This window comes from Hemitrygon akajei, unplaced genomic scaffold (genome assembly GCF_048418815.1).
Source record: "Hemitrygon akajei unplaced genomic scaffold, sHemAka1.3 Scf000057, whole genome shotgun sequence".
In the NCBI taxonomy this organism is placed as follows: domain Eukaryota; kingdom Metazoa; phylum Chordata; class Chondrichthyes; order Myliobatiformes; family Dasyatidae; genus Hemitrygon; species Hemitrygon akajei.
The window spans coordinates 5,844,252-5,871,789 of record NW_027331943.1 but is presented as its reverse complement, the minus strand read 5'-3'; the positions used below and the strand labels follow the sequence as shown (position 1 = coordinate 5,871,789).

At 43.8% G+C, this 27,538-nt stretch overlaps 2 protein-coding genes and 1 long non-coding RNA gene across 3 annotated transcripts in view; 2 read left to right on the top strand and 1 right to left on the bottom strand.

Annotated features, from left to right (window-relative positions):
- Positions 1 to 27,538, top strand: part of LOC140721496 (uncharacterized) — a 1,502,390-nt gene that overhangs the window by 137,050 nt on the left and 1,337,802 nt on the right. The window lies entirely within an intron of this gene.
- Positions 1 to 27,538, bottom strand: part of LOC140721492 (uncharacterized) — a 692,273-nt gene that overhangs the window by 38,472 nt on the left and 626,263 nt on the right. The gene's annotated exons all lie outside the window — the stretch shown is intronic.
- LOC140721517 (NACHT, LRR and PYD domains-containing protein 3-like) overlaps positions 1 to 27,538 on the top strand; it is a 47,344-nt gene that overhangs the window by 14,124 nt on the left and 5,682 nt on the right. Inside the window, exons 4-8 of the mRNA XM_073036332.1 lie at positions 3,183 to 3,279; positions 6,486 to 6,812; positions 7,382 to 7,548; positions 14,649 to 14,820; positions 14,917 to 14,982. Of these exons, the coding sequence (XP_072892433.1) occupies positions 3,183 to 3,279; positions 6,486 to 6,812; positions 7,382 to 7,548; positions 14,649 to 14,820; positions 14,917 to 14,982 (829 nt within the window). The remainder of the gene's footprint in view (positions 1 to 3,182; positions 3,280 to 6,485; positions 6,813 to 7,381; positions 7,549 to 14,648; positions 14,821 to 14,916; positions 14,983 to 27,538) is intronic.

The window sequence follows — 27,538 nt, the reverse complement described above, 5'->3', positions numbered from 1 at the left end:
GAAACTCCTGAGATGACCTGCCGCTCAGCCTCTGGTGCTGCGGTCCTAGGAGCGGGATGAGGTGGTGAGGCCGGGACTGGATCCATCCTTTGAGATATATCCTGGGAAATTTATCTCCATCACCTGGCCCGGTAGCGGATCAAAACTTCACCTGGATTGATGCCTGGGTTTGATAATTGTTTCTGTGTAACTGGGCAATAAGTAACTGTGTAAATAAGTATTTCTACACTTCACTTAACTCTCCCCGCAGAAGATCCAACCCAGCAACCCAGGCCGCCTAATAATTTCCAAACGATTAAATTGAGAAATCTGTTTATTATTGTCATGTGTAGAGGTTCACTGGAAATCTTATCTTGTGTACTATCCACACACATCAATTCATTAAACAGTGCATTGAGGTGATACAAGGTAAAATAATATCAGTGCTACAAAGCATTATGGTTCTAGAGAAAGTGCCGTGCAGAAAGTGTCAGGTCACTTCAAGTAACACAGTGTGGTCAGCTGTCCATCTTATCACACTGGGGACATTCAGTTTGCTCAGAACAGCAGAATGGAAACCGTCTTTGTGGTACATGGCTTCAGGGTTTTGTAGCTCCTCCCTGATGGGGAATATGTGAGAAGTGAGAATGTCCCAGGTTGTGAGGATCTTTGACTACACGGCCTGCTTTACTGAGGCGGTGGGAAGTGCAGCCAGAGTCCATGGAGGGGAGGTTGGTTTCTATGCTGTGCTCAGCTGTGCCCACAACTCTCCGCAGTTCTTTGCAATCATGGGCGGAGCAGTAGCCAGACGAAGGTGTCAGGTATCTGGATGGTATACTTTCCATGGTGCATTGATAATATTTGGTTAGGGGAGTATCTGTATCTGTGTATTACTGGAGGACCATCAGTGATTGTCCTTGATCTTTCTCCCAGCTGGTTTCATCTCCACATCCACCGCCATCTCGTTCAACTGGTGTCCCCCTCTTAGTTTACCGCAGATCTGCAGCATCTGCGGGTTTCATTTCGAGGCTCCGCCCCCCACACTGATGATGTAACAATCACAGCGCATGCTCACTGTTCCTGGATGGGCGGCAGTTTCCTTTCCATTCTGTGATGGGATAGTCTGCGGGGTCGGGATTGTGAGAGGACCCTCGCCCCCGGGGCAGTGAGCCGGGGGAAGCATCACCAGCACAGGTTGAATTAAATGCAGCACGAGGCAGGGTAGAAGGAGACAATACAACTTTAATTTATTGATAGAGAATGTTGCTGTGCTACTCTTGGTCCTAATTAAATTCAGGATATGTTGTAGAGCTTTGTTATTCATTTTTTCTGTTATTTTTGCTGAGCCGTTACTCGGTAACAGCCCACGAAGGATTGTTGCACGTTTTATTTTTCATTATCTGATCACTGCCCCTCAGTGAAGAGACAAGTGACCTCAGGAGCAGATGTAACAGATTGACAGTGAGGTTGGTGACGGGGAGGATGTTGTGAACACTCGCTGTCTGGACTGTATTGGAATGAAGAAAAAACTAATGAATATAGGCATTGCATTTCTGCAAAATCTGTTCAGGATGTCAGAAGCATCTTGAAAACCGTTGGTGTTTGTGCAGTATTTAAAATAAAAAAGGGAAATTACTGGAAATTCTGATAGACCCCCAGCCTCCCAGATGACCACATCCGCACCTGGTGCACCAAGCTGCAACTCCTCTGAGCTCGATGTCATTCACAGTAAGTTATCAGGGAACCTTTAACATCATCATCTCCTCAAAACTAATCAGTAAACTCCAAGACCTGACCTCAATACCTCCTGGTGCAATTGAGTCCTGGATTTCCTCACTTGTAGACCCCACCCAGTTCAGATTGGCAAAAACAGCTCCTCCTCAATCTCCGTCAGCACTGGAATACCACAGGGATGTGTACTTAGCCCCCTGCTCTACTCGCTTTACACCTGTGACTGTGCGGCTAAGTACAGCTCCACCACAATATATAAGTTTGCTGATGATAGCTCTGTTGTGGACTCTATCAAAAGGGGAGGTGAATCAGCATACAGGAGGGAGACTGAAAACTTGGCTGACTGGTGTAATAACAACAACCTCTCACTCAATATCAATAGGACCAAGAAACTGATTGTAGAATTCCGGAGAGGGAAGCCCGCGGTCCTTGAGCCAGTACTTATCGGAGGATCAGAGTTGGAGGGGGTCAGTAACTTTAAATTCTTGGGTCTGACTCTCAGAGGTCCTGTCCCAGACCCATCATATAAATATAATTGCGAAGACAGTACAACAGTGTCTCTACTTCCTCAGGGGTATGCGGAGATTCGGTATGTCACAAAAACGTTGGCAAACCTCTGCAGATGTGTGGTGGAAAGTCTGCTGATTGGCTGCATTACGGACTGGTCGGGGAACACCAATGCTTTTGAGCAGAAAATCCTTCGAAAGGTACTGGATTTGGTCCAGTATGTCACGGGGAAAGGTCTCCCAAATATTGAGTTTATCTACATGAAATGTTGCCGTAGAACAGCAGCATCCATCATCAAAGATCCTCACCGCCCAGGCAATGCACTTTTCTCGCTGCTGCCATCAGGTAGAAGGTACAGGTGCCTCAGGACACGCAACACCATGTTCCAGAACAGTTACTATCCTCCAAACATTTGGATGTGAATGTACAAGGCTTGACCAGTAAGTTCGCAGATGGCACAAAATTAGTGGATGGTGTTCACGGTGAAGATTATGGTAGCTTATTGGGGATCTAAATGGGCAGAGGAGGAGTAAATAGATTGAAAAACCAACGCGAGCAACAACGGTTTCATATAGAGGCTGGTGATTATGTGGAGGGAATTGCCAGAGGAAGTCGATGAGGCAGACCCAATTGTATAATTCCAGAAGCAGTTGGGATGTGTAGATGGAGTGAAGAGGCCAGTAGGGAAATGGGCCCATCACAGGAAATTGGGACCATCTCGGTGAGCACTGTAGTCAGCATTGTCTCATTGGGCTGAAAGGTCTCTATCTGTGCTCTGTTGCTCTGTAACTCTATCAGTAGATGCACTGGACAGGATTACAGACATGGTGTGGGAGTTCATGTTAACAGGGAATGTTTTGTCCCTAAGCCAACGGATGCTCTGATACAGTGGATAGCGATATTGTTATTTGCAAATACTGTAATCGTACTCTCTCTGACTCACTGTCTGCTTGCTTGTAATTCAGGGTATCACCAGCAGGTGGAGCTTTCCTGCCCCGGGACCAATGTATAAACAAGACGACGGCAATCAACAATCGTCAGTCAGATACAGAATGGACAAAGGTATGATCACTGGGATCATTCTAACTGAACTTCTGTCCTGTTGGCACACACTAGTACAAATGAACAAACTTACACAGATGCTAACTGGGCACAGAAAACTTTCAACAAGCAGTATCATTGATCCCACTGGTAAAGCAGCCTTGATGTAATTGATCAATCCAACAGTTCCAGCTCAGGGACCTGACACCGATAATGGTCGAATCACTCCACTCACCTGAGTGAGTTTCAAAACTTCACCTGAGTGAAAGGAGCAGGTACTCCTGGATCAGGTGGCTGTGAGTGAAACACAGGAAGGCAATTGCGGGCTTGTGGGCTATGTAAAAGTCCTGGGTCAGTTTCTGTTTCACCTCGAGACAGGCCCTGATGTGTAAGATATCTCCAACTTTCATTTATAAAATTCAGAACCAGATGGTAGGAGCATTTCCAGGAATTCAGAGATTGTGTGATAAACGAGCATTTCAGGATTTGGAAAGGCAGCTATCAACTCCCTCCTGGTTTTCTTGGCTGCTGCGGAAAGGAGATGAGGGGAGTTTCTGAAATCTGTTTTCTGTAGCTGAGCCAAGAACATTGGCAGCATTGGGAATGGTTGAAGATCAGTTGACATCTCATTCCGGATAAATATGTGGTTTGCTTCAGTATTTTAATACCCGAATCCATGTCTGCGCTGTGTACAAATGGTGAATGTGAGTTCTCAATATTTCCCTATTCAGTTGGCCTGCTACCTGGATTTAAAATTCCCAGGATCTCTGATGGAAAACCCGGTATAGCCAGTGAGCAAATGTCTCAGTCCCCAATAAGCACTGTGATTGTGCTCAACTCTGATTCTGGGGGGAATAAAACAGACATAACAGCCTGGACACAGGTCCTTCGACCTAGCTAATTCATGCTGATCCAAATGTCTTTTGTGCTTGCTCCATTTTCCAACAGCTTTTCCCAAATTTCCCTTATAGACTTCTATCCATTTCCCTGCCCACATCCTCTCAATTTTGTAAATTTATTTGTGTTTACTGCCTCCTCTGGCTGCATGTAATTTATACCCATCACCCGCCACGTGAACGAATGCCCCTTCGGTCCATATTAAATTCTGCCCTCGAGTCTTAGACTCCTCTACCCCGGGAAAAAGACTATGACCATCTACCCTAACTGCGTCCCTGATTATTTTTATGTACGTGTGTAAGGTCACCCTTCAAGCTCCAATTATCCAGGGCAAACGGTCCCAGACCAACCATATAACAGAAAACCCAACATCTTAGTCCAGTGACGTACTGGTCATTCTCCACTAAACTCTTTCCAGCTTAATCTAGTCCATTCTATAGAACCAGAGCTCCAGAGCAGATAGTGGAGCGGGGGTGAAAATAAATAATGTTAAAAGTTCATGCAAAGTCAGAAAAAGTCTTTTGTGGTGGTAATAATCTTCTGAGGTGTGTCTATTTCAATGCAAGGCGTATTGTGGCGAACGCTGACGAGCTGAGGGCATGGATTGACACATGGAATTACGACATTTTAGCCATTAGTGAAACTTGGCTACAGGAGGGGCAGCTTAATGTTCCAGAGTTCCAATATTTCAAACGTGGTAGGGGCAGAGGAATGAAGGGTGGCGAGGTAGCACTGCTAGTCAGGGAAAATGTTACAGCAGTGCTCAGGCAGGACAGATTAGAGGGCTTGTCTACCGAGGCATTATGGGTGGAGCTGAGAAACAGGAAAGGTATGACCACATTAATGGGGTTGTATTATAGACCACCCAATATTCAGCGAGAATTGGAGGAGCAAATCTGCAGAGAGATAACAAACAACTGCAGGAGACAGAAAGTTATGATTGCAGGGGATTTTACTTTTCCACACATTGATTGGGAATCCCATGTTGTTAAAGGTCTAGATGGGTTAGAGTTTGTAAAATGTGTTCAGGAAAGTTTGATAAATCAATATATAGATGTACCAACTAGGGAGGATATAATATTAGATCTCCTATTAGGAAATGAGTTAGGGCAGGTGACGGAAGTGTGTGTCGGTGAACACTTTGGTTCCAGTGATCATAACGCCATTAGTTTCAACTTGATCATGAATTAAGATAGATCAGGTCCTCGGGTTGAGGGTCTAAACTGGAAAAAGGCCAAATTTGAAGAAATGAGAAAGGATCTAAAAAGCGTGGATTGGGACAGGTTGTTCTCTGGCAAGAATGTGATTGATAAGTGGCGTGCCTTCAAAGGAGAAATTTTGAGAGTGCAGAGTTTGTATGTTCCTTTCAGGATTAAAGACAAAGTGAATAAGAATAAGGAGCCTTGGTTCTCAGGGATATTGGAACTCTGATAAAGAAGAAGAGAGTGATGTATAACATGTATAGGTAACAGGGAGGAAATAAGGTGCTTGAGGAGTCTAAAAATGCACAAAATACTTAAGAAAGAAATAAAGAGGGCTAAAAGAAGACATGAGGTTGTGTTGGCAGTCAATGTGAAGGATAATCCAAAGAGCTTCTTCAGGTATATAAAGAACAAAAGCATAGTAAGGGGTAAAACAGGTCCTCTTGAAGATCTGAGTGGTCGGCTATGTATGGAACCAAAAGAAATGGGGGAGATCTTAAACATGTTTTCTGCATCTCTATTTACTAAGGAAACTGGCATGGAGTGAACGGAAATAAGGCAAACAGGTAGTGAGGTCATCGAACCTATACAGATTGAAGAGGAGGAGGTGCTTGCTATCCTGAGGCAAATCAGAGTAGATAAGTCTCCAGGACCTGACAGGGTGTTCCATCAGAGCTTCAACGAGACTTGACGGAGCTTCAACGAGTGTTGAAATTGCACGGGCCCTGGCAGATAAATTTAAAATGTCGGTATCTACGGGTGAGGTGCCAGAGGATTGAAGGATAGCTCATGTTATTCCATTGTTTAAAAAAGGATCTAAAAGTAATCTGAGAAATTACAGGTTTAGTTTCCCAGAATCACTGGACACCGTTGCATTAAGTTCCCGGGGTCATCATTCAACTGCTGTGATTGGCATTACTGTGTCTATCCTGTTATTTTACTGGGAGTGAATGTGTCCAGTCACCGGCTTATCGGTATGGTCACCAAGCAGGATGTACGGTTCACAGTAACCAGCACAGTTCCACTCCAAATCTGGTCAGCCAGAGTCACGGCTCCATTGCATTCTGAATCAGTCTTGCTCAACTCCAAATCATACTCATATCACCTGTAATTCATCATTTATGTCAGGTAGGAAATCGAAACGAGTGCAGAAAGTAGTGAAGAAGTTTTTGCCAGGTGGATCATCGAGGAAAGATGATCGGGACAAGGGAAGCAATGTACCAAAGCAGGGTCCGGTTGGGAGCAATGTCCCAGAATGCAGTATGGCCGCAGCGGAAGTGGAGCAAATTCAGCCCAGAGACATCGATCAGGACCCTGGAACCAGCACAACAAAGGCGACTGCCTGTCAGCCCAGAGACACCGATCAGGACCCTGGAACCAGCACAAGTGAGGCGACTGTCTGTCAGCCCGGAAGCTCATTGAACACGGAATTGTCAAGTCCTCAACAAGCAGCGGGTGTGTGAAATATGAGGGTGATGTGTTTGCAGAATGTGGCAGGGAGGAGGGTAAATGCGATTCGTTGCTGGAGGGTTGATCAGAGAGAGGGGGGATGTGTGGCTGTGGTACATGTGGTGTAGTGGGGCACCCGTTACCCCACTACAGGAAATGTACTACCTGCTCTGAGGATTTCCAGGATGTGTATTGGAGGAAATACAGTAGTCCAGATAAGAGAGTATTTCCGGGATGTGAATCAAGGGAAATGTATTCGCCAGGATGGAGAGAGCATCTCTGGGAAGTGAATATTACCGACAGTCCCAGCATTTATTGCCAATCCAAAACTGAAATAGGTGAGTGGGTCGGATGGGGGATGGAGTGATTTGCATTAAATATGGGCCTTCTATTAATGTAATGCCTAGAACATTGTTGGTTCAGTTTTAAGGCCAGTGTTGGAGATTCGGAATAAATCTGTTTTTGTGTCTGTAGGCAGGTTCAAGTCATGTTTTTTTTTTTGTTGAGTTTGGTGAGAGCGGTGGAAATGAAGAATATCTGAGTTCAAGACTACATTTTCCTTTTTACATTCACAGAGCCAGAGTTTACAATCTCTGACCTCCTGGCAGAGGGGGAGGAGTATCAACTGTACCAAATGACAAAATTCTACAAGGACAGACTCAAACAAGCGATTGAAGAAAAGGTTGAGAGACTCGGTTGGATGTTGACAAAGGAGGGACATTTCAGTAGAGAAGAAAATGAGGTGAGTGTAGTTTGTGTATTGTCACTGAACTGCTGGGAATAATGACCAAAATTAATCTCCTTCACATTCTTGGCGTTCTACCTGGGAAGGGAGACTTTGATCTCTGACTTGTCTCCAGTAGATCTGGTTTCAGCTGTTAAGGTGGGGAGCACTGGGAACTATAGGATCAGCCTCAGCTTTTTTCTCTCACCTGCTGTATTTATGTATTTATATCATGTATTTATCAAGAGCAGTGGCGGCATATCTGGACTTCGAACAGGCATTCAGTCTGAAACTAATTTCAATTCTTGTTTGGACCATCGGGCAGATTTACCTCATCTCATTAATCCAGGATGAATATTAAACTGTCAGATTGTAAACTGAGACAACCGGCTTCACTGCCATACTTGACAGAGTGAAACCTACTACAGATATCTGGTCTTGGCTCCGTGAGTTCCCAAACAACGTGTAGCTGATTTGTCATAGTCATAGAAAAGTACAGCACAGAATCAGGCCTGTTGGCCCATCTATTTCCATGCTGGAATACTTAACTACCTACTCCCATCAACCTTCACCAGGCCATGGCGCTTTATACCCTTATCATTCATGGATCTATCCAGACTTCTCTGAACCGCTTGTACTGCTTGCGCTGCTAGCTAGTTTCACACTCTTAGCACCCTCTGAGTCAACAAGTTTCACCTTTGTACCCTCTGAACTTTTCACCTTTCACCCTTTACTGATAACCTCTTGTTATAATATCTCTTTACCTCTGTACAAAATGTTGCTGCATTTATCCTGTCTATATCCCATGTAATTGTGTAAACTTCTCTCAAATCTCCCCTCAATCTTGCATGTTCCAATGAATAAATTCTGATCCGGGTCACTCTTTTCTTAGAACTTAGGTCTTCTAGTCCCGACAACATCCTTGTTTTTGTTTGTGTACTCTTTCAAACTTATTTCCATCTGTCCTGTAGGTAGGTGAGCAGAACTGCACATAATATCCAAATTAGGTCTCAGCAACCTCTTATACAACATCATATCCCATCTACTGTACACAATATTTTCATTTATGAAGGTTAATATGCTAAGAGACTTTCTTTCAGATCTGCAACTTGAGCACATTTGCCGTCACTTTCAATGACATGGACCTGTATTCCCAGAACACTTCGTTCTACCACACTTTTCAGTGTTCTACCGGTCGCTGTGTAAGATCTACCCTGCTTGGTCCTTCCGAAGGGAAATTTGTCTTCATTATATTGCATCGGCCCCTGTTTGGTCTAGATCTCACTGTAAGCTCTTGTAGTCTTCCTCTTTGTCCACTGCACCTTCCCAATTTTGGTGTCATCTGCAAATTTGCTGATTCTGTTAACCATAATTTCATCCAGATCATTGATATAGATGACAAACAACAACGGACACAGCATCGATCCCCGTGACACTGCAGGAGTTTCAGGAGCCAATCAGAAATGCAACAGTCTAGAGTCATGCTCTGGATTCCTCCAATAAGCTAGTGTCTAATCCAGTTTACTACGTCATCTCGGATGCTGAACAACTGAAACTTCTTGACCGACCTGCTATGAGGGAACTTGTCAAATACCGTGCTGAAGTCCATGTAGACAATATCCACAACCTTGGCCTACAGCAAATTTCCTGGCAACTTCCTCAAAAATCTCTAAGATAGGTTAGGTGTGAAAGATCACGCACAAAGCTGATATCTCATGGCCACAAAAGTCAATAGTTTGACCTAAAAGGGAAGAAGAACTCACAAAATATAAAATAAATCTGCTGACTAGCTGATCCCAAAAATCAACAGGTTGTCCTAAAAAGGAAGAAGATCAATAGGTTGTCCTGAAAAGGAAGGGAAAAATACGAAAAAAATAAATCTGATAACTTGCTGAATATCTAACTAATGAGAAACAGGGACACTCTCCTTGGAGCTCACAAACAGTGATTGTCTTGTCCTAGATCTGACCTACTCAACCATGAGCGGTATTAGAAAATCAAGTGTGTTACACCTGTGAGTGACTCTGTTCTCGTTGGGATTTATTGGCGCTGTCTGTAATGAATCAGACAGGCATTACCCGAAGGTAAGAGGAGTAATCTGTAAATATGATGCTCATGTATAAATTCATCATCTGAAGACAACTGCTTCACTGGAACACCATTAAGTCAAGTCAAGTCAAGCCATCGTTTTTCAGGACCATGGTGCTACATAAAACAGTACAAAAACTACACTGAACTACGTAAAAAACAACACAGATAAAAAAAAAAACTACACTAGACTACAGACCTACCCAGGAAAGCATAAAGTGCACAAAACAGTGCAGGCATTACAATAAATAGTAAGCAGACAATAGGCACAGATAGCTTGGGGGGAAAGAAACAGTTACATAGTCTGGTTGTGAGAGCCCGAATGCTTCGTTGCCTTTTCCCAGACGGCAGGAGAGAGAAGAGTTTGTATGAGGGGTGCGTGGGGTCCCTCATAATGCTGTTTGCTTTGCTGATGCAGCATGTAGTGTAAATGTCCGTAATGGCTGCAGGGTCTTGCGATTCGAGATGGTGCAATTTCCGAAACATGCAGTGACGCAGCTGCTCCGGATGCTCTCAATACAACCTCTGTAGAATGTGATGAGGATGGGGGGTGGGAGATGGACTTTCCTCAGCCTTCGCAGAAAGTAGATTCACTACGGGGCTTTCTTTGCTATGGAGCTGGAAGGACAGGTGAGATTCTCTGCCAGGTGAACGCCAAGAAATTTGGTGCTCTTAACGATTTCTACCGAGGAACCGTCAATGTTCAGCAGGGAATGGTCGCTCCGTGCCCTCCTGTAGTCAACAACCATCTCTTTTGTTTTGTTCACACTCAGATAGAGGTTGTTGGCTGTGCACCAGTCCGTTAGCCAATGCACCTCGTTTCTGTTAGCTGACTCATCGTTCTCTTAAATCTCTTGTTAAATCTCTTTCACAACCGCAACTCCTCAGACCTGGTAACAGTGAAACTGAGAGATTATTTTACAGTACAGTGGACCATCAGGGAATTATGCTGATTTATTCCATAATTGTTGTCCATTATTCGTGTTATGGAAAACCTTTCCAATTCCCTACTGGTAACTGTTCCGGGAGATCCATCATTCAAACCCAGAACACCATTCCTCTTGTTTCTCAGAGCAATGTCCTAAGCCCATCCATGTTCAGTTGCATCCCCGATTACATTAGTTCCATCATCGGTGTATGTTCTGGTCAGACCACTCGTCTGAGTGCTACCGGTACCATGTAACCCAGTACTACCTGTCGCATGGTCGGATGGTCGGTGACTAAACCTGCTCCCCCACCATGCTGGCCTGGTGAGGAGGGTGGCTAGACACCCTGCGGGACGAAAAACAAGACCTGTCAAAGGGTGGATGACCCCTCTGTTAGGGTCAACGGTCATCTAGCAAACAAGCGCGGAAAGGGCATCCCTCGCATCGAAGCTTGGTCTGGCCATTCACTGCAACAGAACTTCCCCCAGACGTCTTGGACCCAACCAGGTTGCTGGATCCGGGAGGGGATGTCGAGAGGGTGGATCTGGACCAGTGCAACGCCCTACTCACCTAAAATCCACTCACGCACACGGTTCCTTTCTGAGGAGTGGGGTACCACCCCACTAACTGACTGAAAGGAACCATCATCATCCTATGGGATTGATAGCCAGAGATAGAGAGAGAGAGAGAGATGTTGCTTGAAGACGGTTCAATGTTTAATTCATATTTCCTCAGTAAATGAGGAAGCCCATGCCTGCATTCAGGAAGTGATCAGCATTTTACAGCATGAGTGCCAGGCAGTAACCATCTCCATCAAAAGACGGCCGCACTGACATTCCTTAACTTTCTGTTGTCCTTACACATCATAAGACCATAAGGTATCGGAACACAAGTAGGCCATTAGGCCCATCTTCCTACTCCGCCATTACATCATGGGTGATTTACTATCCCTCTCAGCTCTATTCTCCTGCCTTCTCCCAGTGAACTTTGCTGACCTGACTAGTCAAGAAGGTACCAACCTTTGTTTTAAATATACCCAATGACCTTGTCTCCGCAGCTATCAGTGTCAATGGATTCTACAGATTCACTACTCCTCGGCTAAAGAATCTCCTCATCTCTGTTCTAAATGGACGTCCCTCTATTCTGAGGCTGTTCTGTCTGGTTCTAGACTTCCCCACTTTGAAACATCATCTCCACATCCTCTCAATGCCTTTTGGTATTCCACAGGTTACAATTAGATTCCCCTCATCCTTCCACACTCCAGCCAGTACAGGCGCATCCAGGAATCATTCTCATCAAAATCAGGTTTAATATCACTGGATCTGCCAGTTTTGATTCCTCTCTGGACTTTCAACAATGCATCACGTATTTTTACTGATCAGGGGACTGAAACCGTTCACAATATACAAGTGAGATCTGGCCAGTGCTTGTTCTTATACTCTAATCCTCTCGAAATGAACGCTAACATTTGTTTTTGCCTTTCCTAACACCGACTCAACCTGGAAGGAATCCTGCACCAGGTCTCCTGAGACACTTTAGAACTCTCAAAAATATTCTATGTCTTCATTATTTCTGCCAAAGTGTATGGCCATGGACCTCCCTATACTACATTCCAATAGTCACTGATTTGTCCATTTCTTCATCATTCATGTCCTGCTGCAAAATCCGTGCTTCCTCAACGCTTCCTGTCTTTCCCCACATCTTCGTAACGTGCGCAATCTTGTCCATAAAGCCTTCAAATCATTGACATAACGGAAAAAGGAATTCTCCCAAAACCAACCACTGCAGAACACCATTGGTCACCAACATCCAACAAGACAAAGCCCTGTTTGTTCCATTCTGTGCTTTTTGACAGTCAGACAAAATCAGTCTGGAGAAAATCATGGATCCTCTATCAATGCTAGTGTCTCTCTTGTCATACTGTCGTCCCCTTTCTTGTTAAACGGCGTCATGTGCGGTACCTGGTCAAAGGTCCTCGGGAAGTTCAAGTAAACAACTTGCACTGACTCTCCGTTGTCGACCCAGCATGCTGTTCTCTCAAAAAATTCCAACAGTTCTGTCAGGCAAGATTCCCTTCCATAGATGTTGGCCTTTTTCTTATCATGTGCGTCCAAATACCCGGAAACCTTATCCTCAATTATCGACTGCTGACATCTTCTCAAACGCTGATCAGACTAAATGGCCTATAGTTTAAAATGACCGGAACCTTTCCAGAATCTAGTGATTCTTGAGTGATCATCACTCAGTCTCTTCAGAAGCAATGGAGTGCAGTTGATCGGGTCTTGTACCTTTAGTTTTTGGTTTGTTGGGTGGTAGAGTTGGTCTCCTGACTTGGTGTGTCTGGGTATTCTTGTTTTGTCTGGTGTACTTGGAGCTCCCTTCTGGGGAGCGCGCTAAGACAGTAGCGCGACATTAATACGCAGCAGCCTCTCTGGACTATGGATTTGGGGATTACAAAACGTTATGTAAATTTTCTGGTGTAGTCTGTTTTGCATATGCTTTTGTGATATCATTCTGGGGGAACGTTGTCTCATTTTTTAACTGCATTGCTTTTGTGGTTTCTAAATGACAATAAACAAACTGAACTGAACTTAACTGACTCATCTATCTTCAGAACGTTCAGCTTCCCGAGTGCCTTCTCCTTAATAATGGCAAATACACTCACTTCTGCCACTTGACATTCTCAAATATCTGGCACGTCGTAGTGTATTTTTTACAGTGAAGACTGACGCAAAACACTTACTAATACCTTTTGTCATTTCTTTGTCCCCTGACAGTACCTCTCCACTGTCATTTTCCAGTGACCCAAAATCCACTTTCCTCTCCTTCACTCTTCATATATCAGACGGACCTCTTGCGGAGCTATTTTACGTTATTCGCTAGCCTACCTTCATCTTACATATTTTCTCTACTTACGGCTTTTTAATTGCCTTCTGTTGGTTTGTAAAAGCATCCCAGTCCTCCAGCTTTCTACTATATTTTGTAATATTATGTCCCCTCTCCTTTGCTTTCGTGCTGCTTTAACTATCTTGTCAGCCATAGTTGATCATCCTCCCTTTAGAATAATTCTTCATCTGTGTGATCATTTGTCCTGAGCCTTCTTAATTGCGCCGAGAAACTTCAGCCATTCTCGCTCTGCCATTGTTCCTGTTAGTCATGTTCGAATATATTTTTGCCCAGGTCTTCTCCTATGCCTCTGTAATTCCTTTATCCAACTGTCACACTGATCCATCTGACTTTACCTTCTCCCTCTCAAACTGCAGTGTGAGTTTTGCTATTTTATGATCACTGCCTCTTAAGGGATTATTTACCTGAAGCTCCCCAATCAAATCTGGCTCAATACACAACACCAAATCCAGATCCGTCTTTCCTATAGTGGGATCAACCATAGGCTTCTCTCAAAAGCCATCTCATAGGCATTCTATAGATTTCGTCACTCGGGATTCAACACTGACCTGATTCTCCAAAGCTAACTGCATATTGAAATTCCCCATGACTATTTTCACATTCACCTTTTTGCATACCTCTTCCCTCTCCTGTTGTAATTTGTAGCACACATCCTGGCTACTGTTAACAGGCCTGTATCATCAGGGTCATTTTACTTATGCAGTTTCTAAACATCTCCATCGTCCAATCCGATATCACCTCTGTCTCAGGACTTTTCATTTTTAATGACAGCAGCTTCGACCCAACACTTTCACCCACCTGTGTATCCTTTCGATTCAATATTTATCTTTTGATTTAAGCACACAACTGTAAACTTTTGTCAGCCACGATCCATTTGTTTTTGCTCTCTCTCTCCCCTCTCTTCCGTTCTTGTTGTCACATCTTGTTGATGTAATACTGCACATTGACAGACTGAGGAAATTAATCACATTGCATCTACTGCAGGGTGTCAGTAAATCCTTATTCTTACACACTATTGATTTAGAATTTCCTTCAGTTACTGGTTCTCTGTTAATGACTGAACCCAGGGAGGATGAGGCAGCAGCCCAGTGACTGCATCTGTTCTGAAGCTACTGGGGCCATGAACAGATACTTTCCTCCACATTCTCCATGTCTGTCTGTCTGCTCCACAATAAATTCATTGTTTTCCTTTTGTAGAAAGTCACTGAACTGACAGAGAAGGGAAACCGGGCAGAGAGTTCCAGACTCTTCCTCAGTTTGGTGATGGGCAAAGGCTCCCGGGCCCGGAGGACGATGTGGGAATCCTTTGTGACATGGAGGACTGAGTTACCGAAGTTGGACAGAATACTGAGGGAAATACAGGAACTCGGTATGTTAAAACCACGCACTGAACACAAAGCACATTGAGATAAACATTTTAGTTATTTTAATTATTTTAGCTCTGTTTCCATGGATGTTTAAACAGGTCCTGATCCACAGAAATACATGAACATCGCCCAAGGTTTATCTGAATTACCCACTCAGCTGATAGGTGAGTGATCAAATGCACAGTTCAAACCAGATCTCAAATGTTAGTCTCTGACTTGGCAAAACTTGGGAATCAAAATTCGCCATTAATCATTCGCTGATCTCTGGATTCAAGTAACAATTCAAAGAATCTCTCTTTGCAGCCTGAATATTCTACAATATATTTTTTTCTATTAATACAGCTGTTGGTTCTGCTGAATCCATGTAGACCACATCTACAACCATACCTTCATCAATTGCTTTTTGTTACCTCTTCAAAAAACTCAATTAGCCTCGTGAGGCAGAACCTTCCCTTCACAAAGCCATGTTGACCCAGACAGTAAATTCCAGGCTCCCACAAATCTGTTAAAAATCTACCCACAATTGCTGTAAATTTACCCCATCTCACCTTAACGAAATGCCCTCTGGTATTAGACACCAGTCATATGTAAAAATAAACAAACAAAATAAAGGCTGTCGACCCAAACTCTTATCTCTCAAACTTGCACACATCAGTCAGATCTGTATTCTATCACCAGAGTAAACAAAGCAAGTTTATCAGATCTCTACTTGTAGCACATGCCACCGAATCCAGGCAACACCCTGATGAACCTGTTCTGCACCCTCTCCAATCCTTCCAAGAGCTGGACAATCAGAAGTGAACGCAATACTCCAGATGCTCCCGAAAACCATAAGATCCAGGAGCAGAATTAAGCCATTCGGCTCAGTGAATTTGCTCTTCAATTCCTCTCTACCCCATTATCCCAGTAAACATTGACACTTTTCCTAATCAGGAACATATCGACCTGCATTTTAAATATACTCAATGAGGTGTCTATGCCAATAATTTCACCGATTCACCACCCGCCAGCCAGTAAATTTCTCCCCGTTTGGGTCCCCGGCAGCCAGGACAATTCCCCACAGTTCTCAAGCATGTTAATTTTTTGTATGAGCCTCCCAAGTGGGATCTTGTTAAAGACTCTACCATTATATAAGCAGACAATTTCCATGCGTAACTTCATCCATCACCTTTGTCACCTCCTGGTGGAACTCAATCAAGCTGGCAAGACGCAAACCCGACCCAAAGCCTTGCTACTGAACCCCGAACCACCTCATATATCCTCTCTGTCATACTCCCATGGAGCAGAACATATTAAAGGCTGAAGGTATGTACCACCAATCTAAACGACAGCTTTATTCTGCATTTATAAGACTACTAATGGTCACCTACTATGTTATTATTAGCTCTTAATAATAATAAGACAATTTTATATCTAAAATTATAGCATCGTACATCCCGTAACTAATTACAACTCAGATAACAACTTAGATAACCACAATATACTCATAGGACAGCAGACAGAATACCGTTCGGGTTTGAACAACAGATAAAAGATCATGTAATTCTATTTCAAACCCTGTGGAAAGCAGAAATCTTTCAGTGTTATATTGTCTATAAAAAAAAACACATCTGATTCTGTTCCTCGTGTGTTTAAGAGAAGTTCCAAATATATATAAAATTCATACAATACTTGTGAAATTTCTGCAACATCTGATGAAGCATTCGCGTAAAATAAACGTCCTATTAACAACCACAGAGGAACAACGACCACTATCAAAATAAATGTAGGGATCTTCCAGAGAGACTCACTAAGCACACTATGGTTTTGTCTAGCTTTAAGCCCACTCATAATTTAATGAAACAGACAAAATCAGGTATCTAATCAGAAGAAAATACGAATTATACCTTGACACAGTTATACATTGATGATTTCAAATTATTTGCTCTTGCATCAGTAAAGCTGAAACAAATAATTCAAATAATGGAACTAATTTCCAAATATATAAGCATGAACTTTAGACTAGGAAAGTACAAAACATGATTAAACATAAAGAAAGGTGCAATAGAACCGGTAGAATATCAAACAGAGCATCAGGATACAATGCAATAGAGTATGAAACGTGTATTTAGGATAGCAATAAGCAAAGAAAATAGATAATCGTGTGATAAAGGAAAACCTTCCAACAAAATTTACTTCAAGGCTGAAGAAAATCTGAATTTACTGCAAGGCTGAACAAACTTTAAATTTACATCAAGGATCAAGAAAATCTGCCAAACAGAGCTGAACAGTAAAAATATAACAAAGGTGGTGACCACTCACTGTGCCCATATTGACGTATTGGTTTGGTATAATATCCTGCTCTGAAACGGATCCGGAAATATGCAAAGAAAAATAAGAACTTAAATAGTAATTTCTGGAAAACCCCATGTGCACTGGAACGCGCTTAGAATAATATGAACGAGGACAGTATGAGGATGATGAATAACAGATCTAAAAAATGAGACAACAGCCAGATAAAAATTTTCAGGATCAGGGTTAATATCATGGACATATGTCGTGAAAATTGTTTTTCTGCGCCAGCAGTACGATTACAGTAAAGCGTGTGCAGTGAGCCTGTATTTATGTATACACTTGTAGAAATAGAATTGTATCAGCGTGAATTAATCAGTCTGATGGCCTGGTGGAAGAAGCTGTCACGGAGGCTGTTGGTCCTGTTGGTACCATTTCCCGGATGGTAGCAGCTGGAACAGTTTGTGCTTGGTGAGACTTGGGTCCAGAATGATCCTTCGAACACTTTTTTACCCCCTGTCTCTGAAATGACCTGAATAGTAGGAAGTACACATCTACAGATGCACTGGGCTGTCCGCACCACTCTCTGCAAAGTCCTGCGATTGAGAGAAGTACAGTTCCCGTACCAGGCAGTGATGCAGCCATTCAGGATGCACAAAATTCTGCCCCTATAGAAAATCGTTAGCATTTAGGGGCCCATCCCAAACGTCCTCAACCATCTATTTTTCTGTTTTTTCTGTTTTTTTTTGTTCAGTCTAGAGAATATGCCAGAGGAATGCTCCTCTTGCAGGATGTGTGAAGTTAGGGAGACATTCGGTGTCCCTGACAACGATCCCTGCAAGAAGTGCATCCAGCTGCAGCTCCTAACAGTCCGCGTTAGGGAACTGGAGCAGGAGATGGATGACCTCTGGAGCATTCGAAAGACTGAGCAGTTTATAAATAGTAGCTTCCAGGTGGTAGTTACACCTAAGGAACAGGGCACAGGTAATTGGGTTACCGTCAGGCGAGGGAAGGGGAAAGGGCAGTTAATGCAGGGTTCTTCTGTGGCCATTCCCCTGCAAAATAGGTATACCAATTTGGATACTGTTGGGGGGAAGGATTACCTGGGACAAGCTGTGGCAGTCGGATCTCTGTCACTGAGTCTGGTTCTGCGGTGCAGAACGGAGGGAGGAAGAAGAGGAGAGCGGGAGTGATAGGGGACTCCATAGTCAGGGGTACAGACAGGAGATACTATGGTTGTGACAGAGACTCCCGGATGGTTTGTTGCTTCCCGGGTGCCAGGGTCAGGGATGTCTCTGATCGCCTGCACAGCATTCTGAAGTGGGAGGGTGATCAGCCAAATTTCGTGGTACACATCGGTACCATAGGTAGAAAGAGTCAGGGTGTCCTGAAGAGTGAGTACAGAGATCTTGGTAGGAAGTTCAAAAACAGGACATAGAGGGTAGTAATCTCCGGATTGCTGCCTGTGCCACGTGCCAGTGAGGGTAAAGGTGCGATGCTCTGGTAGATGAACACGTGGCTGAGAAACTGGCGTAGGGTGCAGGGTTTCAGATTTCTAGATCATTGGGACCTCTTCTGGGGCAGGTGGGACCTGTACAAGAGAGACGGGTTACACCTGAACTACAAGGGGACCAATATACTTGCAGGGAGGTTTGCTAGTGTTATTGGGGAGGGTGTAAACTAGATTGGCAGAGGGATGGGAACCAGAGTGCCAGAGTAGATAGTGGAACGGGGGTAAAAAGTAAATGATGTTGGTAGTTCATGCAAAGCCACAAATAGCAAGGTTGTGTGTGGTGGTAATAATCTTCTGAGGTGTGTGTATTTCAAAGCGTGGAGTGTTGTGGGAAAAGCAGACGAGCTGAGGGCCTGGATTGACACATAGAATTATGACATCATAGACATTACTGAAACTTGGCTACAGGAGGGGCAGGACTGGCGGCTCAATGTTCCAGGGTTCCAATGTTTCAGACGTGATAAAGGCAGACGTATAAAGGGTGGGTGGTGGCTTTTCTAGTCAGGGAAAATATTACAGCAGTACATCGGCAGGACAGATTAGAGGGCTTGTCTACTGAGGCCATATGGGTGGGGCTGAGAAACAGGAAGGTATGATCACATTAATAGAGTTGTATTATGGACTACCCAACAGTCAGCGAGAATTGGAGGAGCAAATCTGCAGAGAGATAACAGACAACTGCAGGAGACAGAAATTTGTGATTGTTGGGGATTGGGACTCCCATCCTCTTAAAGGTCGAGATGGGTCAGAGTTTGCAAAATGTGGTCAGGAAAGTTTTCTAAATTAATATATAGATGTACCAACTAGGGAAAATGCAATATTAGATCTCCTATTAGGAAATGAGTTAGGGCAGGTGACGGAAGTGTGTGTAGGGGAACACTTTCGTTCCAGTGATCATAACGTCATTAGTTTCAACTTGATCATGGATAAAGATAGATCTGGTCCTCGGGTTGACGTTCTAAAACTGAAAAAGGTCAAATTTGAAGAAATGAGAAGGGATCTAAAAATCGTAGATTGGGACAGATTGTTCTCTGGCAAGGATGTGATTGGTAAATGGGAAGCCTTCAAAGGAGAAATTTTGAGAGTGTAGAGTTTGTATGTTCCTGTCAGGGTTGAAGGCAAAATGAATAAGAATAAGGAGCCTTGGCTATCGAGGGATATTGGAACTCTGATAAAGAAGAAGAGAGTGATGTATAGCATATATAGGCAACAGGGAGGAAATAAGATGCTTGAGGAGTATACAAAGAGTAAGAAAATGCTTAAGACAGAAATCAGGAGGGCTAAAAGAAGACATGAGGTTGCTTTGGCAGTCAGGGTGAACGATAATTTTATGAACTGCTACAGGTATGTTAAGAGCAAAAGGATAATCAGAGGGATCGGCTATGTATGAAACCGGAAGAAATGGGAGAGATATTAAACGGGTGTTTTGCATCTGTCTTTACTAAGGAAGCTGGACTGGAGTCTATGGAAACAAGGCAAACAAGTAGGGAGGTCATGGAACTTATACAGATTAAAGAGGGGGAGGTGCTTGCTGTCTTGAGGCAAATCAGAGTAGATAACTCCCCAGGACCTGACAGGGTATTCCCTCAGACCTTGATGGAGACTAGTGTTGAAATTACAGGGGCCCTGGCATAAATATTATGTCGATATCCACGGATCGGGTGCCAGAGGATTGGAGGATAGCTCATGTAGTTCCGTTGTTTAAAAAAGGCTCAAAAAGTAAGCCATGAAATTATAGGCCGGTAAGTTTGACATCGGTAGAAGATAAATTATTGGAAGGAATACTAAGAGATAAGGTCTCCAGGTATTTGGATAGACAGAGACTTATTAGAAAAAGTCGGTATGGCTTTGTGCGTGGTAGGTCATGTTTAACCAATCTATTAGGTTTTCGAGGAGGTTTCCAGGAAAGTGGATGAAGGCAAGGCAGTGGATGTTGTCTACATGGAATTCAGAAAGGTTTTTGGCAAGGTTCCGCATGGGAGGTTAGTTAGGAGGATTCAGTCGCTAGGTATACATGGTGAGGTAGTAAATTGGATTAGACATTGGCTCAATGGGAGAAGCCAGAGAGTGGTAGTGGAGGATTGCTACTCTGAGTGGAGGCCTGTGACTAGTGATGTACCACAGGGATCAGTGCGGGGACCATTGTTATTTGTCACCTATATCAATGATCCGGATGAGAATGTGGCAAATTGGATCAGCAAATTTGCTGATGATACAAAGATTGGAGGTGTAGTTGACAGTGAGGAAGGTTTTCAAAGCTTGCAGAGGGATTTGGACCAGTTGGAGGAATGGGCTGAAAAATGGCAAATGGAGTTTAATGCAGACAAGTGTGAGGTATTGCACTTCGGAAGATCAAACCAAGTTAGAATATAAAAGGTACGTAGTAGAACTGAGGGATCTGGGAGTATAGATACATAATTCCCTAAATGTTGCGTCACAAGTAGATAGGGTCTTAAAGAGAGCTTTTCGTACATTGGCCTTTATAAATCAAAGTACTGAGTATAAGAGTTGGAATGTAATGGTGAGGTTGTATAAGACATTGGTGAGACCGAAATTGGAGTATTGTATGCAGTTTTCGTCACCTAATTACAGGAAAGATATTAATAAGGTTGAAAGAATGCAGAGAAGGTTTACAAAGATGTTGCTGGGACTTCAGAAACTGAGTTACAGAGAAAGTTTGAATAGGTTAGGACTTTATTCCCTGGCATGTAGGAGAATGAGAGGTGATAGATAGAGGTGTATAAAATTATGATGGGTATAGATAGAAGGAATACAAGCAGGCTTTTTTCACTGAGGCTAGGGGAGAAAAACAAAACAGATGTCATGGGTTAAGGGTGAAGGGGGAAAGTTTAAAGGGAACATTGGGGAAGGTGCTTCTTCACGCAGAGAGTGGTGGGAGTGTGGAATGAGCTGCCAGCTGAAGTGGTGAATGCGGGCTCACTTTTGTCATTTAAGAAAAACCTGGACAGGTATATGGATGACAGAGGTTTGGAGGGATATGGCCCAGGTGCTGGTCAGTGCGACTAGGCAGAAAAATGGTTTGGCACAGCCAGGAAGGGGCAAAGGGCCTGTTTCTGTGCTGTAATGTTCTACGGTTCTATGGTTCTATCTGAGGAGAAAGAGCTGCTGTTGTGCCTTTTTTCACCACACAATTGATGTGTACAGACCACGTGAGGTCCTCAGTGATGTGAATGCCAAGGAACTTAAAGCTGTTCACTGTCTCAACCCCATATCCATTGCTATCAGTGGGGGTTAGCCTATCTCTATTCCTCTTGTCTTTGCGACATTGTATCCAGCTCCTTTGTTTTTGCGACATTGAGGGAGAAGTTGTTTTCTTGACACCACTGTGTCAGGCTGATGACTTCTTCTGTATAGGCTGCCTCGTTATTACTTGAGATTTGGCCAATAAATATAGTATCCTCAGCAAATTTAATTAGCAGATTGGAGCTGTGGGTGGCAACACAGTCATGCGCATACAGAGAGTAAAGGAGGGAGCTTAGGACACAGCCCTGAGGGGCTCCTGTGTTGAGGGGCAGGGGGGCAGAGATGAGGGAGCACACTCTTACCACCTGCCGGCGATCTGTCCAAGATCCAGCTGCACAAGGCAGGGTCAAGGCCGAGGTCTCTGAGCTTCTTGTCGAGCCTGGAGGGAATGATGGTATTGAATGCTGAACTGTAGTCTAATAACATCATTCTCACATAAGCATCCCTCTTCTCCAGATGTTTAAGGAGGTGTGCAGAGCAGTGGCTGTTGTGTCATCTGTTGATCGGTTGTGTCATCTGTTGATTGATTGTGTCGGTAGGTGAATTGTAGGGGGTCCAGTGTGGGTGGTAACAAGCTGCAGATGCAGTCCTTGACCAGTCTCTCAAAGCATTTGCTTATTACTGAGGTGAGTGCGACAGGACTCCAAACGTTCAGGCATGTTGCCTTAGTCGTTTTAGGTACAGGAACAATGATGGATGATTTGAAGCAGGAGGGAACTCTACAGTGGGAGAGGATGAGATTAAAAATATCCGTAAATACACCTGCCAGTTGTGCCGCGCGCATCCTGAGTACCCGCCCTGGGATGCCGTCCGGTCCCTCAACCTTGCGACTGTCCACTCGTTGGAAACTCCTGCGAACTTCAGCCTCAGAGATGACCAACGTGCAGGTCGCTTTGTCGGCTCTCCTCGGGGGCTCAGTGTTGGCGATATCGAACCGAGCGTAAAGAGACTTAGATCCTCTGGGAGACAGGCAGCGATGTTGGCAGCACCACTGCACTTAGCTCTGAAGTCTGCATTGGTGTACAAACCTTGCCATAAGCTGTGTGTGTCGTTGGTGGAGAGTTGTGCCTGAATACTATCTCTGTATTGTCGTTTCGCTGCCTGGATGACTTTGCACAGATCGGAGCTGAATTTCTTGAGCTCCTGCTGATCACCGGCATTGTAAGCAGTCGGTCACACGGCAAGTGCTGTTCACACGGAACTGTTGATACCGATTTTGTGGCTTGGGAAGTCCTGACCGACTTCTGAAGGGAATCATCCCCCCTCTGTGACAATAACACACAGCTGGGGGATGTTGTTATTACACAGTTGTGATAATAACAGCCGGGAACTCCCTTGGCAGCCAGAAAGGTTTACACAGCAGCACCAGGTACTCCAGATCCGGGGAACAAAAGGATTTGAGGGAATGGACATTCCGGGGTTCCACCAAGCATTAATAATCATGGAACATACCCTAAATCCTGTTCTCTTCCCAAATAGGTTTGCGTGTGTGTCTCTGTGTGTGTGGGGGGGGGGGGGGAGGTGGGGGGGGAGGGTGGTGGCACTGGATGATGACACGATTGTTGGTGACTGTAGGGGCCAATTCTGGATCTGCAGACCCGGGAGCAGTTGGGACAGAGGGACAGCTGGGATGCAGGCGCTTGGGTAGTTGGATCCTTCTTGCATCCCCTCTTCTTTTCAGCAGTCGCTCTTCTGGGTTCCTCAGAATTCCTGGCTTTTCCGTGGATCAGCGGCTGCCACTCATTGACCTCCATATTTGCCTGAGAGAGCCTCTGCTTAATTTGGTCCTTGTACCTCCTGCGCGGGGCACCACGATCTCTCTTGCCCTGACAGAGTTCTCCGTAGAGTACTGCTTTCGGTAACCTGGAGTTCTCCATGCGAGGTACGTGGCCTGTCAGACAGTGGATCTGGCTGTGCAGCAAAGCTGCCTGGAAGTTGAACATATAGAACTATGCATGTCTGTGTGATTATGTGAAATATTAAACTAAATAAGTAGTGCAGAAATAGAAATTTAAAAAGAGATTAGTGAAACAGTATCGATGGGTCCAATGTCCATTCAGAAACTGGAAGTCAGAGGAGAAGTTGTTCCTGAATCGTTGAGTGTGCGCCTTACTCCGATCCTGTACAGTAGTCCCCATGAACCAGACGGTGATGCATCCAGTTACAATGCTCTCCAAGTTACACCTGTAGAAATATTCGAGTGATGTTGGAAACTCCTGATGAAATATAGTCACTGTTGTGCCTTCTTTGTAGCTGCATCGATATATTGGGTCCAGGTTAGATAGTGGGAGATACTGACAGCCAGGAATTTGGAATTGTTCACTCTTTCCACATCAGATAACTTTATGAGGACTGGTGTGTTGTGTTCCCTCATCTCGCCTTTTCTGAAATCCACAATTAGCTCTATTGACATATTTTTATAACGCAAGCAGGATTCAGCACTCCGTACAAGCATATGCAAATCCAATAAGGGGTACACATCACTGAACGAAAATGAAAGCTTAACCCATAAAAAATGAAGAAACTATCATAAAACGCTAACCAATGGAAGCGTCGAGCCCCTGGCTCAGAGTTGGAGAACTCTTCCCAGAAACAGAAGGGATCATTGTCGCAATACAAGACAAGGTTGTTAACACATGTAGTTATCAAAAATACAGAATAAACGACCAATAGGTTCAAGACGATATATGCTGAAAATTACCAGAGAAACTAGAAACAATCCGACTTTACAAGATCCTGCAGTAGTTTAACTGAATCTCATTACTTGCACAAGCACAATCAAGTGGTGGACAACATTCACAAAAACATTGCTTAAACTACAACTGATGAGAAACACCACAACTTGCAGTAAGTACAAGCCTGCTCCACTTTTAGAGTCCTATCGGAGTCCTTCATATCATACTGCGTCCGATCATTATTTCAGATAGCGTAATCCATGATATGCGTTCGGATGTAATTTTACAGAATAAACAAGCAAAAGCAACTTTTTAAATGTATATAGCCATTCCAAACACACATAACTTACAGAAATGAATTAGTAAAAAAATGCCAGAAATATGTTGAATTAAAAGGACAAAATGAATGACTATGGAACAGGAACAGGGTATTCGTTATCCCAATCTTAATATCATTAACTGGTATCATCCTAAAGGCTTTACAGAATAGTATTAATAAATTAGGCCCACACGGCAATACTTGTGTAAATCTTCGAAAACCCTCAATACTATACACCACGAAAATAGTCTGAATTTTCCTATCAATTGAGACATGAGTGTGCTTGGCCATGCCCTTACCTCAGGTTTTATCAGTTTAGGCTAAGATAATAATAATAATAATAATAATAATAATAATAATAATAATAATAATAATAATAATAATAATAATAATAATAATAATAATAACTTATTTATAAAGCACCTTTCATCCAGACGATACCGTTCAAACCGCATCACAACGGGATAAAGTGCAAACTAGAAAATAAAAGACAAAATGTGTCAGTCCTAATATACACCTCAGACTTCTGCACAGTACAGCAGTTTTAGGTGTTGAATTCTACAGTTTAGGAACATAGTCCCAAAAAAACTCAACGCTGACCTCCCAATGATCCTTTGACCTTCTACCTTATTGTCTGCCTGCACTGCATTTTCTCGGCAACTGAAACACTGTTTCCCTGAACTATCCTGTTCCGTTTTTCCTTCTACGACCTCATTGCACCGATGTGATGTAATGATCTGTTCGGATCGCATGCAGAAAAGTTTTCCAGTTTACAGTGGTGCATGTCATAATAATAAACCAATTTACCGATTGATTGTCAATAATACAGTGCCCTTTGGTTGCTTAAGATTGTTATACCCGGGGGGTTGGCAGTGCGGATGAGCTGCCACGTCCTATTAAATGCTCCCAGTGGCAAGTAGCCTCTGTCCAGCTCCTGGCCTTCACATGCGGTTCAGCCACTAAGCCTGGTGAAGCGTTTCTTCTGACAGGAGAAGGGGCACAGGTGGGTTACTGATGCCTTACAGCCAGTCGCTTTGGGCAGATGGGGCTCATCAGCCGTGATTGGCAGCTCACCCAGGAACAGGGAAACTCTGATCTCAAAACTCCGCTGCCTTGCAACCACCCCTCATGGGAAAGAGATTGGGAGTAAACCCACTGGGAAAATTCTTGACCTGGAGCCCCTAAGTCAGTGTTAAATGGTGTTCAACGCAGACTGGCATATCCTGCCAAGCTGTGTCAGTCTCTGCCGTTCCTTTGTGTTCATCAAATGCATGGAGAGAGTGAGCTTGCTACATCGGCAAAAGCTTCCTCTCCATATCGGAGTGTCCCGGCTTGCAGGGGTAGGACATCCACGGTCGACTCTGACAGACGGAGGCCTCATAAGACAGCGCCCCACATCCCCACTGCAACGCTGATGAGTAGCAGTTTCCAAGACTTCACCACCCTCGCCCACAGACACGATGTACATCACTGAGACAGACGCTTGCGGTTTCTTCCATTATCACAGATTCCATCTTTCCACCAATCCTCCATCACTGCGATTGAAAACTACCCATTTTCATTCCTGTCATTCCGATGGGTTATCGATCCGCAACTTCACTGTGATTCTCCCCCAGATGCTGCCCGACTTGAGTATTTCCCGCATATTCTGCTCCTGTTTTGATGCAAGAGCAGTGGACACCTGTGACTCCCCAGTGTTCAGCTTTGCCAAAATGCACAGTGTCCTGCTCTCCATAGTTCCACACCAGATCAACATTAACATCCTCTGTCAATGAGGTAAACAATGCTTTAAATATAGTGAAATGTTGTTGTAATGGGAGTGCAGTCAGCATTGCAATAGAATATTCAAGATTCGAAAACTTTATTGTCATTATAACTACATCAGCTCTGCAGGGCAGAATGAGACAGCGTATCCCCAGGAGAAATGCAATAATAACATAACAAACGCAACAATAAATAGTAAACACAACAATAAAAAGTAAAACAGAACAGCCACATGTCAGTTAAAATCAAGTTACAAGTGTCCAGTGCAGTTAAAAGTGTCCAAAGCAGAGTCAGATCGAGCAGCTATGTAGCAGTCTGACTGTCTGTGGGAGGAAGCTGTTTAGTTATTTTGTGGTTTTAGTTTTGATGCTCCTGTAATGTTTGCCTGATGGCAGAAGAACAAACAGTTCATGGAGAGGGTGTGAGGGGTCTTTAATGATGTACCGTGTCTTCTGGAGGCATCGACTCTGAAAGAATTCTTGGACAGAAGGTAGGGAGACCCCAATAACCTTCTCTGCTCCCCTAACAACCATCTGCAAGGTTTTTCTGTCGGCAGCACTGCAGCTGGAGTACCAGGTTGTGATGCAAAAGGTCAGCACACTCTCAACCACTCCTCTGTAGAATGTAGTTAAGATGTTAGTGGGGAGTGATGCTTGTTTAAGCTACCTCAAAAAGTGCAATCAGGGGAATGTTCACTTTCACAAATAACTAGAACCAGAAAATGAGGATTGGACATTTTCAGGGACATACGTTGCTGTCAATTCCGGTGTCTGTGAACAGAACTTTCCTTTCTGTCCTAATATCCATGGAAGCATTGAATTTATTCACGTAATCTCAAACACTGAATGATGAAATGCAGTTATAAAGTTCTTTGTCAGATGAGCCATTTAACAATTTGAATATGTTCTCTGTTC